General features: G+C 37.7%; 1 protein-coding gene across 1 annotated transcript in view; it reads right to left on the bottom strand.

The window, feature by feature from the left end:
• GPNMB (glycoprotein nmb) overlaps nucleotides 1–16,960 on the bottom strand; it is a 24,078-nt gene that overhangs the window by 3,092 nt on the left and 4,026 nt on the right. The window contains exons 2-9 of the mRNA XM_011361661.2: nucleotides 14,771–14,923; nucleotides 13,927–14,070; nucleotides 11,890–12,060; nucleotides 9,511–9,669; nucleotides 8,883–9,194; nucleotides 4,641–4,739; nucleotides 3,668–3,770; nucleotides 1,928–2,136 (exon numbers count right to left, since the gene is read on the bottom strand). Of these exons, the coding sequence (XP_011359963.1) occupies nucleotides 1,928–2,136; nucleotides 3,668–3,770; nucleotides 4,641–4,739; nucleotides 8,883–9,194; nucleotides 9,511–9,669; nucleotides 11,890–12,060; nucleotides 13,927–14,070; nucleotides 14,771–14,923 (1,350 nt within the window). The remainder of the gene's footprint in view (nucleotides 1–1,927; nucleotides 2,137–3,667; nucleotides 3,771–4,640; nucleotides 4,740–8,882; nucleotides 9,195–9,510; nucleotides 9,670–11,889; nucleotides 12,061–13,926; nucleotides 14,071–14,770; nucleotides 14,924–16,960) is intronic.

The raw sequence follows: 16,960 nt of genomic DNA, 5'->3' as shown, positions 1-16,960 counted from the left end.
TGGGTCTCGGTTCAGAGGAGGCCCTTCACCAAGCTCGTACTGCTGGGTCTGCAGGACTCCTCCTGACCTCACAATCTGCAGGGCCAACCTCTGTTTTCTCTTTTCCACGCTGGTCACTCTCCATGCCCTGACCTTATTTTCTTCACAATGTCATCTTATTTGTTTACTGTCTGTTTCTGCTCACGAAAACAAGGGTCTTCTTCCTCTTGTTCCCCACTCTATCTAGAATTGTGTATCTTGCATCTAGAGCTGTGCTGGGCATGGAGTAGATGCTTGTTGGAAGAATTGCAGGAGCTTCATGCATGTTCATTGCATCAAGAAAAAAAAAGTCATTTCAGCTAAAAGTCTATGGGTTTGCCTTTGAACAATGACCTATTTCTGAAATTCTGACTTTGAAACCGGATTCATCAAATTACAATTGCCACTGGGTTAAAAGCTCTCCTTCTGAAAAGTAGGTAAATGGGTTACCTTTTTTTGTTGTTGTTGATAATCTCTACACATATCTGATAAAGAGTTTATTGTATTTGCTAAAAAAAAAAAAAATTTCTCCTTCTGAACTTCCATTATTTGGCTTTTGAAAATGGCTCAGGTCACACCTCAAGTTATCACTCACTACAAAAATTAAAGGAGCACAAATATCTAAACAACTGATTCGGAAAAGAGAACTGTGGTTTGCCAGCACCGAGGAAGTTTCACAGACCAGTTTATGCGTCTAAAGGCAATTCCTAAAAACTGTGGTAGCACCAGCGCAGTAAGCACAGCAGCTCATGGAGGCTGAAGATCCCCACTCACTCAGAAACAGAGGCCAAGGCCTGCCCCTTTCCACCCTTCTCTTGAGCGCTTCACCCGAGGACCCCAATGCACCCCACCCCACAAAGCAAGCAAGGTATTTTTGTATTATTTTTCTTTTTTTAAACCTACACCTTGGATCTTACCAACGATAAGCCCTCATACAAATAATTATATGTATGATTCCTTAAGCTTTTCTTTCAATGAGGTTAAAGTTGCCTTTTTTTTTTTCATTAACGGATAACTCTATGTTTATTTAACTTTATGAGCTAGGCTCCAAGTCCAAAGGAGTTATTTGTGAGTTGGTCATTAGATCGTACCTGATAATGCTCATATTAAGAAGCACAACTTAATCTCCCCTTTCCTTTCCACCACGTAGCATTCCTTCTAAGATGACACAGTAACTCACAACAAAGTTGGTTACAAGTGACGTTCAGTTAGGGTCACCAGGTAGAGTCCTACTTTTGAGGCTGGGAAACACTGGAAGCACCAGCAAATGAAAATTTCTCAATGAAATTTTTTAGTCCACTTCGTTAATATTTTGCCTCTCCGAGCATTAGGAGGGTAGAGATTAATTTTCTGGTGAGCATCTGGAAAATAGGTCCATTGGTTTCTTACGGTCTCAATATAATGATTGGGAGAATATGTGGCAAGTTAGAAGGGAGCCAGGAGTCCACTTGGCTTCTCATTTCTCTTCTTGGCTTCATATCTTTGCCCAGGTAGATTCTAATGACAACATGATACCAGCTCACTCTTTGCTATAGTTTAATTGGAGAACATTGTTTTTTTTTTTTTTTGATATTGGGCTTTACACTTCCCCCTTGAAATACAAATCTATTCGAGCATGCGGTGATCATGTCCTGTTATTACTGGTCCATGATCACAGCAGATTTTTTTCAGCAAAAGGCTTTTCTTTGGCCACTATTTTATTCGGTCCATCTTTCTCATCCCTTCCCTAAGTAGATTTGCTGTTGAATTTTAATGCTCATTCTCAAATCCACATTAACAATAGTTCAATGAATTTTGCACTGAAACAAAATTAAACATTGATGACAAAGCTCTGAATAGCTCTAGTATTGAACACAACACCCTTTATTTGCAATAGGAAATGCTTGTACAACCATAAAAAAAAACTCACCTCTGCCCGGGACAGAGACGAGGGTGCTCGTTAGGGCCAGACTCACATCATCACCCAGAGTGAGGTTCATACAGTATGTCCCGGATCCGTTGAAGGCCCGTCTCACAGTCAGCAAGCACATATCACCCACATCCACAGGGTTGCAGAATGTGCCCTGAGCGATCTGGCAGGTGGGGTCAGAAATTACAGTGCAGACCTCTTTGGGAATGCTAAGGGCGTAAACAGCACCAAGAGGGTGAGAGGAGTGTAGTTGTTTTAAAGGGAAAATCATTAAAATTGAATGCCGCATTATTTTTACTCAAACCATACGATGTTGAATTGTTATATATCGTTCACCCTTAAACAAGCCTGGATGTGAGCTATTGCTTTCTCTGTATCCTGTGGAAGGTGAGGCCCTTGGGGTGGAGGAGAAAGAAATTATGTCCCCCAAGGCAAGGGGCCATTGGAAGTGGTGTGAAGCCCACGTCATTCTCTCTACCTTTCCTCTCCCTAGCATGCCCGAAGATGCAGACCGCTCGGTGTTAGGCAAAGGTGTTATTAAATGCCAGAGGAGCTGGCCCTGCCTCGGTTCCTGCAGAGCTGTAACGGCGGCAGCAGCAATGACAGCTGATTATGTGGTATTTACTGTGCACAAGGCACTGAGTTTTAGATAGATGATATGCTCTCATCTATTCCTCTCAATGACTCTATGAGGAAGGTAATATCCCAGTGTGCCAGTGGACAAACCAGCTCTAGGAGGGGACATAATTAGCTCAAGGTCACACAAGCAGTTAGAGACAAAGCTGGGACTTGAACAAAAGATGTTTGACAACTGTCCTTGTCATCACTAGACCGCTAGGCCATGCATTACTGTCAAAGTCACTGTTTCGCTTCTGAGCAGACTTCCTGGAGGGAGAGACCAATGCCGGGTGCAGCGAGGGCGTGGGTGAGATGAGGGCGCGCCCCGGCCTCTTGCAGCAGCCTCGCTCCTTCAGTCAGCTTTTCCTCTAGTTTCTTTGCCTCTCTTTTTACCATATAAGGCCACATTTTCATACCAGCTCATGTTCTTGATTCATTTATACATTTACATACACATATTTTAATTACTCGATTTACACATGTGTAAATCAATTCATGAACATATTTAATTAGTTAATTGATATAGTACATATATTTATAGTACATATATTAATATCTATTTAGTCTATTATATACAGTTGTAACCAAACCATAGGAAGTCAAATTATCTAATGCATTAGGAGAGCTTTGCAAATTATCAAGAGAGACGGGATTATCAGGCATTGCTATTAACTAATGCCAGGACACAGCCATTCCACACTGGCCTCCTGCTACTCTGGAGGAGGCTCAGGGAGCTTAAGAGAGGGGTTTGGAGCCAGACCTCGACCTGTGAACCATGCTCTGCCCAGTACCCACTGTCTATGGGAGCAAGTTCTATGACTATGGCCCCATCTATGAAATGAGGAGACTCCTAGGATTGTATGAGGATTTGATATGAGAACGGATGTAAAATGTTAAGAACATAGTAAGTGTTCAATCAAAAATTATCGTTCAACTTCATCAACAATTAAAATTAATGAGCATCGCTCAACTCTAGCAAACCAAGTGCTTGAGAGTCCTTCCTTGTCCCAGCTTACTGATGAACCAGCAATTAAATCATCTTAGAAGGGGAGACTGGGGTCGAGGCCTCTCTTCAGGCCTGGGGTCCTCACTCGACCCCTTCCTCTGAGATAATGTACTCACATCCCTTGGCAGGTCACGACAAAATCCATCAGGGAGTTGTCAGGCTGTGGCGGGGGAATCTGAACGTCCGTCATCTGAATGATGTTAACCTCCAGAATTCCATCTAACAAAACAATCCCATAGGAAAAAATATCAAAACACAATGGGAACCAAACCAAATCCAACCAATTCAAAACACTCCTTAACAAATCGGAAGGCCAAACAAAATGGAGACGGACTTCTCGCCATACCAGAAACACACCAGATCAGGGAATCTATCCCATAACTTTGGATTCACATCCATGCAGCATTTTCAAAGTCAAACTGAACTGTTCTTCAGTCCAACCCAGCTCTCTACTCCTGGAGCCTGTGTCTGTGCTATAAGGCAGCATCCCCTTTGAGCAGGTGTTTTAGGAAAAGGTATCCCTGGGGGGATGCAGCCCCCAGGCTCAGGCCTTGCCAGATTCTCTGGGCAGAGGTGGCTTGGCCTCAGGGCATAGAGCAGAGTTCTAGCCCTTAATCTCAGAGTCAGGGTACACAGCCTGGGCTTCAGCCCCCACTTATCTTCTCTGTTGGGCACCTGGGGGCTGTGCCTAAGATGTATAGCCAGGTGTGGTGGCCCTGTTCATTCCTTTCTTACATACAATAAGTGAAATTAGCTGGAGGAAGAGAGTGGAAGTTGTGGGAACTTGTTACTGTCCTTCCTTCAAGGCACAATCATTCAGATCTCTGGGATGCACAGGATCGGGCATCCAGGCCCCTGTGGGAAGTTAGTACATGGGCCTCACGGAGGGATCATTTCTGCCAGGATGTCTACGGAGGGCCGGCGTAAGCAGGTGGGAATCTAGAAATTCGTAGAGTCTTTGCTTGTGCATATGTGGTATCACCCGGGACAGAGAGAGTGGGTGCCCGTTCCCCAACCCCACCCCTTCAGAATCAGCAAAGTGAGTGCGTGGCCAGAGGTAGATGCTAACATCCTTCTGGCTGGTCTTACCTACAATTGTAATAGTGGCTTTAAAGTAACCATATCTGTTAATCTGGCAGTTTTCATCAAGAGTTTCCCACAGCTCCAGGGGGTTGTCACCAGCAGGTACTAGAGAGTTTGAATAAGATTTTAGATTAGTTGCTGAGAATTCAAAAGATGTATATGTTATAGCCAAAAATCTAAACAGCTCTCTACCTGCTCTTTAGAAGAATATCAATAATTTTTACTATTAAATTGCTAAAGAAATTGAACTAAACGTGTAATGATTCATAAAGATGCGAGAGCTGTAAAGCATTATGATTGTTAAATTATGTAGATAAACACAATCCCATCTTATTTAAATATAGGAAGCAAATGAAAGGTAGAAGCCATGTTAAAATGTGTGATAAAACAACCATGATGAAAGAAAGCAGGCCATAAAAGACAAAGTCATATTTTAATTTTGGAGGCAGGTATTCTGAGCTTAAATTTCAGTTCCTTGTTCTTGGCCATTTGAGACCATGGGCATATTTAACCTCACTTTGCCTCAATTTGCTCATATGTAAATAAGAATAATATTTCCTGACCTAGGAGAGTTGAACTATGAAACTTAAATAAGGTATATAAAACCTGCTTCTCATGCCTGCCATATAGGAAATATTTAATAAATATGTTTCCTTGTCTCTATATATACTATATATAAGACATGTACTTCTATATATCTATTTAGATATGGATACACTATAACATTTAAGACATAATTTAAAATGTTAAGGTTGGTGTATAATAGATTAAGAAGCAACATGAAAAAAAGGTAATTCTTTGCCCATTTGGATGTCTCATAGCTCCAAAGTTTACATTCTAAAAGTCTCACAGTTATTGATGAGCTAAAGTGTGGGGAAGGAAAGGAGCAAATATAAGACGATTTTGAAAAATAACCCTTTGAGTATGACTAGAGCAAAGAATTTAATACTCTGTACACCTGAAACTAATACAATGTTATATACCAATTTTACCTCAGTAAAAAAAAAAAAAGAAAAGAAAAAAGTTACAATTTAAAAAGCTCTAATCAAGGTATTGGTAGTCCTTTAAAATAAGATAAAAAGACTGGAAAGAAAACATGATACTGAAAATATAACGCTATTTTTCTCTTAAATTTCAAAAGATATGAAGATGGACTCAGTTTTGGGGGAAGAGCATCAAAGCTTTGTGAGGACTGTATCTCTAACACAGTGACATTAAGTATGAAGCCAGTTGGGAGATTTCCCCAGAGCCTTTAGTGGATGAATGAATGTGCCCTGTGATGCTGCTTCACTCAGAGGCGCCTTCTCAGAGCGGTTCCCAGAGCATCTCTGGAAATAAGTGTTCCATGGCACACATTTTGGGAAACGCTGCTTGAGTAAAGCCCCGAAGGGTTCTGACACCATGCTGGATTTAAATGCAGTGGTTTATCAGCAAGATTGGCTGCGGCAGGCTCTTGAGAATGTCCCCTGAGTTTCACGATGGTCCTTTGAAAGTTACAGGATAACCATTTATTTTGTCTCGAGATTTAACTGATGTGTTCTGTAGTAATAGATTTGTGTGAAGTATTTTTATTATTTGTTTGTTTGTTTGTTTGTTTTATGGTGACATATGTGCGAAGTATTAAAGATGGCTGGCTTTTCCCAGAAAACAGGAAAATTCCTTCTTTTAAAGTTCTTGCCAGGCAGAATTTAGCTGTGAATTAAGAACATGAAATAGAGACCCTGCTGTATTTAAAAATAACACTTCTTTTAAACAAATGATTAAATAATAAAAGTCAAAATGCATACGGCATTTTGTAGATATATCTAAAGTCAAGTCTATAACTATATACCTATATCTATAAAGTCAAGGTATGATTAAGGGGCTAATGGAGAAAAACTAACACATTAAAAGACAGATGAAAAAGAAGGCAAGTTGCATATTTAATTCACTATTTCGGTGCCTATTACCCAGAGAATGGTGTGAGAACTCTTGATTCTTTGGGGAAGTTCGACATGAGATATGATATGATATGATATATGTGTAGTATTATACTGATCAGCATTAGTCTTACAAAGTTTCAAAGTTGTTCTTTTCAGATTTGTTCACAAAAGTCTGAAAAATGAACAATGGCACTGTTAGCTAGGGAAAGAGAAATTTGTGACTTTGAACTAGTTCATGCCTGTCTGCTGCTCTATGATGTAATTATTTTTCTAAATCGCTTTTTCAACTCTGCTTCTGTCTCACTCCTGTGGTGGCATTTCGTTTCTATTAATGGCTATACTTTATTATGAAGCCACTTACCAAAGCAGAGAGAATATAATTTTTGGTTCAATAAGAATCCAGTGCTCAATAATCCAAGCCTGTTAATATGGTCTGCATAGCTGAAAATGCTCTCTCTTCTAGAGGACAAATACCCCACCTCATCTCTCCTTTTCAAGTCATGGGCTGATTCCTATCATCACCTTGGGTTCCATTACTTATTCCCACCCATCTCTCTTCCCCAACTCTTATAGCTGCTTTAAGACATTTTGGAGTTGATTATGGTTGATCTAACACCTTTATGTAAAGCCAGACAGATTCCCTGAACTATAAAACTTAACTCATAAGGTTACTATCTTATATCTTATGGTCTAACCTATGGAAAAATAATAACAGAAATTTAAAATACCATTTCATTGACTTAAAAATATTTTTCTAATAGGTTCTAAGAAAAACAAGCTACATTAATAAAAATGCAATTTAAAATAGACTAGTATTAAATAACCTAACATTAAGCTCTTTACCATTCAAGAATTTCTAGATAGGTCTAGATATTACAGGCATCTGTAATTTAATTTGAATTTTATACCTGGCACTTTTATTTGTAAGGAAAACCATCAATAGTTGTAGATAAAGAAACTGATCCTCCTATGGAAATATCAGAACAAAGCTATATATTTAGAGTTGTTCGGTTATATTGTGATTGGAATTAGAAGTAACCTAATCATCCATCAGTAAGAGAATGGTTAAATAAATTATAGTTTATATATACTGTGGGATGCTAGGTAGCCATTGAATAAAGTGAGTTAAATTTACATGTGTTGATAAATGGAAAGATCTCCACGATGTTTGTTAAGTGAAAAAAAGAAAACTGTAGAACAATATATATAGCATGAACCCATTTACGTAAAAACCAAATAAACTCTATGCGTACTTATAAAATATGTTTGTGAATGCATAGGAAATGATCTGGGAAGAAACACTCCCAACTATTAACAGGATTTAACTCCTATGAGGAGCATGCGAATAGGAACTTTCACTTTTATTCTAGATTTCCATATGTGAATTTTTACTAAGGAATGTGCATTAATTTTGTACTTTAAAATATCTCAAAAAAGAATTAATCAAAATTATAGTGTCTTTTTTGATTTAGATAGTCTCGATTTAACAAGATCTTGTTTTATTAATAACACGCTATTATGACAGTTTATTATTTATAACTAACAGGTTTTGTTAAAAACAATGGCAACAATCTGGACGTCATAATAGAGTGTTCCCTCTGGGCTTAGTGATGGCACTCTCATGTGACCAGTGACAGCCTATTACCATCTCCTGGATCCGGAGGTACTAAGATGTACTTATGGCTGATATGGGGAAGGAGTGGCATCTAATTAATTATGCCTTACAACCAGGACAATTTTTAATGTCAGGAGTCTTTCCAGCTTGCTAGCCAACAAATATTCTCAAAGTGCATTCTTCTTTGGGTCATTTAGAAACTGCTCTTAAGGGTTGCTGTGTTCCTAAGACATTAGGTGGATAAGGGCAAGGGAGGGAGGAGAATGGGAGTGGGGAGGAAGGCTGGAGGGAGAGGAAGGAAAGTGGGATGGCCTGAATGTTTACAAGGGGCCAGTGTGTCTTCTCATAGTGACAAAAAATGGGAGACACACAGAAATGTGATGGGCTGGGAGGGGAAAGCACCTGCATGCATAACAAGGGCCAGTGAAAATGAGGGTGGTCAAAGAGCTGTGTACAAGCCTCCAAATGCTACCTGCAAAGTGAGTTTAAACATATTCTTTTTTCCCATATTCCTATAGTCAAAATGGTGGTGAAGTGGCTTTAAAAAATCAACAGGTATAGAATAGGATTGTCGTAGAGTTTGTACACCACTGTTTCAAGTAGGGACCTAATAATGTAACTTGCATGACAGGTTTTATTTATTTATCTATTTATTTTAGAGATTAAAGTCCCCAGCCCTCTTTGCCAAAGATCACCTGGGAAAACACTTACGTGAAGACCGGGTGGGTTTTGGAGGTCTGGGTGTTGGTGAAGGACAAGGCCCAGGCACTGCAGCTTGCACAGTGAGGTTAAAGCTGTAGGTTCCATTGAGCACATACGTGTGATTCAAAGTGTGATTGTTGGAGGCAAAGAGACCAGTACCATCGCCGAAGTTCCACTTGTAGTGAATGGCAGACTCATTGAGGAAGTGGCTGGGATCGTGAATCAGGACATTGAATGTAATGGGGAGGCCCCGGAGGAAGGTTTCATCAGACAAATTTCGGTCGTTCTTCTGAGACATATTCACAAATAAAGGAATCTGATCTAAAAGATACAACCAAGAAAAAAAAATGCATGATTGCTTGATTTTAAGTGGATTGCTTCAGTAATGCTTTTAGGTTAAAAATTCAAATTGAGGATAACTCAGCATCATTTTTCCTTTTCCTATGCAAGTTTTCTAGAGTTTCCCTAAATTATCCTGGAAAACAGAAAACTTCATTAAATATAAATGAATCTGAGAAGAAGTCCAGATGAATTGTAACCTAACCCAAAACACTTGGCTCTAACTCTTTCTTAACCCACTAACATCACCAGATACTAAGTGCCTCATCACAGTTAATTTAGAGTTCACACCGCTCACCTGTTACCACGTACACAGTTTTTACTTTTGCCATTGGGACATACGACCATCGGTGTCTTCTATAGACAGTTACTTCCATGAGCTGAGGGCCAAGCGTCATGTTGGTTGTGTTTACCGAAACATTCACTGAACACCGTCCCAGTTTCTGGAAATACTGACCTTTGAGAGGTTGGAAATATTTAGGTATTAGTTCCCTTACATGATCATTATAGGAAGTTGCTTCTTAAAGACTAGTTACTGCCACTTAGAGATTGCTCTGGGGAGGGAAAACAAGATGGGGATGTGGAAAGGAAGGAAGATGATGTTCATTTTTATGTAAAACGAACACACAGTTAAATAAACATAATTGCATATAGTTGTTTAAAATTAACAGAGCTGTTTAGTGGGATAATACAGTCATTAATTTACAAATAAATAGTTTTTATAAGTAAGCGATCTGGCACTTGAAATACATGTGTTTCCCATGGAAAATACATGGTGAGGTATCCAACGGAGTTTTTAAAAATTTATCCAGAAATCTACCTTATTTTTGTAACAATATTACGATTTCAGCTATATCGTTAAGCAGCTGTTTTTAGGGGACTAGAATCCTCCACCTTCTAATGGTATTTGTATATAATTATTGCAGTAAGTGATAAAAGCTATGGTGGGTATAAAAAAGAAGGAAGCGGTTCCATAAACACATTTCTAGGACACCCTTGAGCTATTCTTTTTCTTTCTCCAATCCTAACTTGAATCTAACCGCCACTGTCAACTAGTGAAAGTAATTCCTCTTCGTCAGGGCTCAAGGATTTTTCTAATCCTATCGAGGCACCTAGTATAGATGTGTCATTGGAACAACAGGTATTGTAAGGTGGATGCCTGTGAGGTGGGGATAGTTTGAAGCCATGTTTGTCACATGGTCAAAGGTGTCAGAAATATACTAGTCTTCTAAGGAGTGTGTAATTTGGAATCGTCCTTTACTTTAAAACACAGAGGCAGTTCTGATGCAGGTTGTAGGGGAGAAGAGGCGTCTCTCGGCGTGTTAGTTATAAGTGAGGAAAATGTGAGTTCTGGCACTAAGAGGTAGATCACAGGGGCTGCGCTTAGTTGAGGGAGAATATCAACTAGATCTGAGACCTCTGCAGCAGAAGATGAAAATTCAAAAGTGTTGTTAGAAAAACAGAGCGATTTCTGGCTGAAAGCTGATTTTTAAATAAAAACATCTCAATCAGTTAACTAGGCTAAAAAGAGTCTGGAGTGTTAGTGAGCATAAGTGACCCCATGCAAACTGTCAGGTCAAAGAAATCATGACATTGCAAACTGCCAGGTGAAAGAAATCATGATATTTGGTGAGTTGACTGACAAGGCCATGAAGGCACTGAAGAAAAGTCAGCTTTAAATCAACCGATTCAAATAGATGGACATAATATTTTATTTTCATTTTTTTCATGATATTTGATATACATATTTTGTACTTTGTTCAATTGGAATGTATTATTAATATTTACGTTTTGATTTGTAAATAAGTTAATTGAAGAAAGAGAAGCTTTCTCTAATTTACACAGAAAGACAAAACATTTAGAAATTTGGAGGCTGCATGATTGGTAGCAGCTTTCAAATACTCACAGCCAGGTGGCACCTGGTGACATTTTTAACTAAGAACTTAGCAGCTTTGCAAGTAATAACCTAAATTTGCTGCTCCTAAAAATAATCACTTCACTAGTAATAAAGCAAAATGGATACCATTTGTAGTTAAAAAAAGAAAAAGGTAGAACTGTGGTTAGGTTATGCTATTTCTACCCAAGGGAATATTACACAGTCATTAAAATAATGCATATAAAGAGTTTTAATGATATAGTCAAATGTTAATGATATTAAGAAAAAATGTGTACACATTATAATTTTAATCAAGAAATACTAGTAAACAATGTCATGTTAAGTGATAACCTCTAGTATTAATTACGAGTTTTTTCATTTGACTTTTCTGCATTTTCTAAATTTCCTAAAAAGAACATAAGTTTCTTTAATTATTAAAAATTCATTTGACAATATGAAAAATAAAGAATAAATCAACAAATGTTCATCTGTGTGCCATTCAAATAAATATTAATGTTTTTCACATTACTGTTTTAGTCAGAAAAAAATCTACTCAATTTTTGTTTTTAAAAAGAAAGCTGGATCTGCTTTTTTCCACCTTTTTAATTCCTGGAGATTTGCAAGGCTAACTAAGATTTTATTTTTATCCCTCCCTCTCCATCCAGCTAAAGAAAGTTAGCAGATTAACTATTATTAAACTCTCAGTGTTATGGTTCTTGATTACAGAATAAGAAAAGAGAAAAAAAATTTAAATTTTAAGAAAGGTAAAGAAAAAGCTGAAGGAATTTGTAAAAGCCCAACCGAGTGTATGAAACATGTAGACAAAATTCATTTTCCTCCATCCATGGTGGTGAGGGAAAGGCCTTCCGTCAGGAAACACGTGATGCCTTTGGTTGGTGCCATTTCCCCAGTCACCATCCTCTGTCCATGCTGTCCAGTTGTAAACGTATGGGTCAGGAGATGGACCTGTATCTAAATCGAGAAAGAAACAAGCCATGATTGTCATCTGGACTCAGAATGCTCAATGATCATCATTGAATTAAACATTTTTTTTATAACTAGTTTAAATATTAGGTGGACAAGTAAAACCCTAATGTTCAGCATTCATCCAGTGGTATGTTTGTGACTTGTGCATTTTTTCCTGCATATATGTTATATTTCAATAAGTTTTATAGAAAGCAGTTATTCATAAAAGTTCAATCTAGAGATATAACTTGATATATTTTATCTTCATATTAGGTTTCCAAATCACAACTGTATTCAAACCGAACAGAGGGATGCTTTATCTTTTTATTTGGATACACTCTACCTATTGCTGACTCATTTGACGTTATGACTCTCCACTCCTGAAGACTTCAGCACACATCTAAGAATAAAGGTATTCTCCTGCATAGACACAACGTCATTACCACCCCTATGATGGTAATCGAGGGTCGCATACTACTTTTGGCTATTTTGTTTCAGAAAGAAAGAAAGGTTGAGAAAGAAAGAAAAGAGCAAGTATAGCAAAATATTTAAATAGTTGTATTTAGGTAGAGGGTATTTGAATTCTCAATATACCTTCCTTTCTACTTTTCTGTACATGTGACATTTTTCATTTTAAATAAGTCACGGGCAATATCTTTTCATCTAGCAATCTAGCACAACCTCCTCACTCTCTTGTTTTTTTTTGTTTTTTTTTAATTTCACTGACATTTATGGAGAGTCTTTTTATTGATTGGTCACTTACTGTCATTAATATTTTTTATTCTTAAATTGACCTAAACATGGCCAGGGGGAGCTCCTTCAGTCTGGCGTCTGTGTCCTTATGACATGTCCCCATTAGGCTTTGAGTACTCCTTGTTTTCTGGCACAATAAGATGTGCCAGCTCATTTGGTACTCTTCCTACCTTATACCTGGAATCTGTCATTTCTTCAAAGATCCTTAATTCCTTTCCGTAGTAATAGACATTTTCTTAAAATTTTCAGACGTCACAAGGACTCTTTCATATAAAAATGCTTAGAGGGCTAGATTGTCATTTGAAATGTTCGTAAGAATCAGCTTTTTTTGAAAAAAAGAAAAATGCTACAGAATATTAAATACAACACTTTTTAAACTATCAAAATCTTTCTAAATAAAATCTAATGTTTTCCTCATAGGAAGATACATTAAGAAGGAATGAACACACTGACAATTTAATAGAAGTTCTAATAATAAAATCAGATCATAAGTGCATTTAACAGCTTGTCACTGATTGAAGTTCGGAGTTTTTGAGAATGTCCAGTTCTAACAGATAATTTCTCTTGATTTATTTGTGTTCATTTGTGCTCTTTAACATGTACAAAGAGCTCATCTGCTTTAACGAAGAGCATAGCAAATCCAAAATCTATACACACAGCATTTGCTTAAGAAACACTTGTGAGCAGAAATTAAACTGATCAGCAAATATCCGTCAAATTGGCTATTTTCTGAATAGCCAAAAGAATTCCAAGCAATAAAATCAAAACTGAAGAATCAATAAGGCATCCTCTGTCTAATCAACTGGACACTAAGAAAAAGCTGAGCATGACAGTATAGACAATAGCTTTGAAAAGGGTTCCAAGTCACCAGTTTGCTGACGTGGCGTGGGCTAATGATTTCGATGAAGGGACTGGGTAGAACCACATGCTCACCCTCCTTGTCATCCTACTTGAGGAGTGGGTAACATGGGATGATAGCAGCATCTTGCATTTACAGAAGTACCTGTAAGCATTCAAGTTTTTGAGATGGATCCGCAGTAGTTTAGGAGAACTACTACTGTATCCAGTAGTTTGGAGAACTAGGGTGTGTGTTCCTGTGACGTGAAGAACATTCCTTACCATTTCTGCAGTTCTTCTCATAGACGATGTTGCCATCGGCATCTTCCTTTTGGCATCTGGGAAATACCAACTTCACCGTGAATGTTATGTTTGAGCCCACCAGTGCTGGGGAATCACTGGTCAGATTCACCTGCATGTGGCCTCCTAGGACAAGAGAAAAGTGGAGTTCAGTGATCAAGCATCTCTCTTTCCTTTCCCTGATAAAGTTAAATCTACTTATAAGGACCAGCCGGAGGATCCTCGTGCCTCTTTATGATACATTAATTTATTTTCTGGATTCTTAATTTTTGATTTGAGTGCAACATTCTAGAAGAGGAATAGAAAAAGGAGTCAGACCATTTAAAGAATTCTGTAAAGATGAAAAAAAAATACTTAAAATAATAAGAAAATCTGCTCAATTGGATTGAGGAGAAAAGTATTAAAGGTCTGTGTTCTTAATCTCAAAACCAATGACGGAAGAAGTCATTCATTCATGTGAATGAAAAGATACTCACTTTCCGACAAACCACACTTTTGAGATGGTCAAAAACAACTCCGGAGTCTCAGATCTTCTGAAGGTGACCATTCACACATTAGTTAAACAGGTTTGAGGCTAAATCTGCTCTCTCCAAAATCTTCCAAGAAGTATAATTCTAAGGAGATTAAACTGGTGTGTGTGTGTGTGTGTGTGTGTGTAAGTAATATGTTGAGATAAAGGAAAAATTGCCAAATCCAAGTTCTTCCCATTTGGTAACTGGAGTATATTCACAGAAGAAACATAAGCCACATAATCTCTAAGTTTAGAACCTTGGAAACTAACTTAAATAGGAAATGACAGCTGTTTGCGTTGAATCTTTTGACTTACCTTTCCAGGACATTTTCCACCTCGGGTCTCCTCTTTTCCACACTGGATAGAGTTCTTCATTCCAATCATTTTCATCTGAAGACCAACCATTTAGATGGTTATGCTCTCTCATATAACTGGAAGTTCTTTCATTGCTCAGCACTTCATGAAATTCTGTATCAATATTTGAAAAACAAATTATTTGGTCTGTTCCATTCCTCACTTAGTATTTACCTAACAATGGTTAAAGCCATTTTATATTTCATAAGATTGGAAAGCACATATATAATATTTCCAATATGTCAAGCAAATAAAGATTTTTTTTTTAATGTGTACTGGAAATACCTTTAATACAAGTATTTAGACCCTATCTCTTTGTGTACTTGAAAAGAATCAAGGAAAAATTTCGAAAGTTAGTCTTTCTTGGCCATATTTTGTTTCTCAATCTGTATCCACTGAATATTTGAATTTGATACAATATCATTAGGAAAACATGGATGCCAATGATCTTCAGACCAGTTTTTGCATCTTTTTCTGTTTGAACTGTTCACTTGGTTAAAGGAACGTCAGGCTCAGGAATGCCTCTTAGATTCCAAGAGCTGCATACTGCTGAGCCCTGTTGAACAATCTAATTTTTTTTTAAGGCCCAACAAAAAAGCCAGCCCCGGGAAAAATCCAACAGCAAGTGGAAAAGCCAAAAGTGGTGAAGTCAAGGGTTAAAGGCAATTTTGTCAGGCTGTTTGATAATGTTTTTTCAGACTTTTATGTTCCTATTGGTTTTCTGTCTACTTGTTATTTCAATTACTGAGAGACTGATGTTGAAATCTTCAACTATAAATATGGATGTGCCAATTTGTCACTTTATTCTTTTAGTCCCACTAATTTTTGCTTTATATATTTTGAATTTCTGTTTAGAATGTTTAAGTCTTCTTCATGAATTGATCCTTTTATCATTAAGAATTGACCTCTATCTCTGGTAATACTTCTTGTTCTGAGCGTACCTTGATATTCTTAGTGCTTAATTGGCTCATCTTTTTCCATCCTTTTACTTTTAACCTATATACATTTTTTTTTATATATTGGAAAGTGGGTTTAAAATTCTACTCTGCTTTTCATTTGGTGTGTTTAGGTAATTCTCCTTAGAATTGATTTTGGAGGTGGCAGGGTAATGATGTGATGCTTAGAGCTGGGACAGCCATGTTTAAACATGAGGGCACAGATCTGAAGAAGCAAGCCAACACATCAAAGATTTCAGAATGGAAGGATGAAAAGAGTTCTTGATGATATTGTTGAGCTCTTGCTCTAGCCCTGGGCTTATTGTGATACTGAGTGTCTTACTCAACCTATCTGAGTATTCTGTTACTCACAGACTAAAGCTCAATTGTCAATTGTCTATAATCCTCAGCTATACCCTAATCATATATTATCATAAACTGTTATCTCAGCAATTCAGATGGCCATGAACTCTTAGAACCAGAAACACTGTCTTCTCTTAAATCCTGGAAGAGGTCTTCCACAAGGTGTGGCATTTCATAAGTACTCAGAGAAGCCATAATGAACAGATGACACTAATGTCTGTGTCCTATTCTTCCTCCCTAGTAAGAGGAAGGAGCAGAATGTTGTTCCCTTCTTATAATGGAGCTAGGTGGACTAGGAAAGAACATTAAACTGGGACTCACAGAACCCGGTTTCTAGTCCTGGTTCTGCTAAACAGGCTGTGTGAACTCAGGATATGTGTATTCCCTAGGCCTTCAAATCAGACAAAACCCAAATGTCCTATGATTCTGTGAGATTGTTCCTATTTAGAAAACGATACTACTAAGTGAGGGCAGGAAATGCATGCTTATCAGTAAACGTTTATAACTGGAAATTCACTCGAACCAAGTCACAGAATGGTAGAATGTTCAATCTGCAAAGAACTAAGATTAGTTCAAGTCTCTCCATTTTATAGATGAAGAAATTCATGCCTAGAGAAGTGATAGTGATTCACTAGGGATCACCTTTAACCGAGTAAAAATGAAGGTTCACATCTTTTGATTCCCAGGACCAGTTTTTTCTACTGTTCCAAAGAGTCTTCCACTTCCTCACATCCTGAGGGAAAGTCAGTGTTTTCAGAAACATAATCAAAACAGATTTCTGATTTTAAATGTCAGCAGTCAAAGAAAAATGCAAAATTAAAAGGAGAATGACACAGGTCCATGGAACAGAACA

Source organism: Pteropus vampyrus, unplaced genomic scaffold, assembly GCF_000151845.1.
Source record: "Pteropus vampyrus isolate Shadow unplaced genomic scaffold, Pvam_2.0 Scaffold69, whole genome shotgun sequence".
NCBI lineage: Eukaryota > Metazoa > Chordata > Mammalia > Chiroptera > Pteropodidae > Pteropus > Pteropus vampyrus.
Note: the sequence above shows the minus strand (reverse complement) of the source record. Positions and strands in the feature narration are given on the sequence as shown.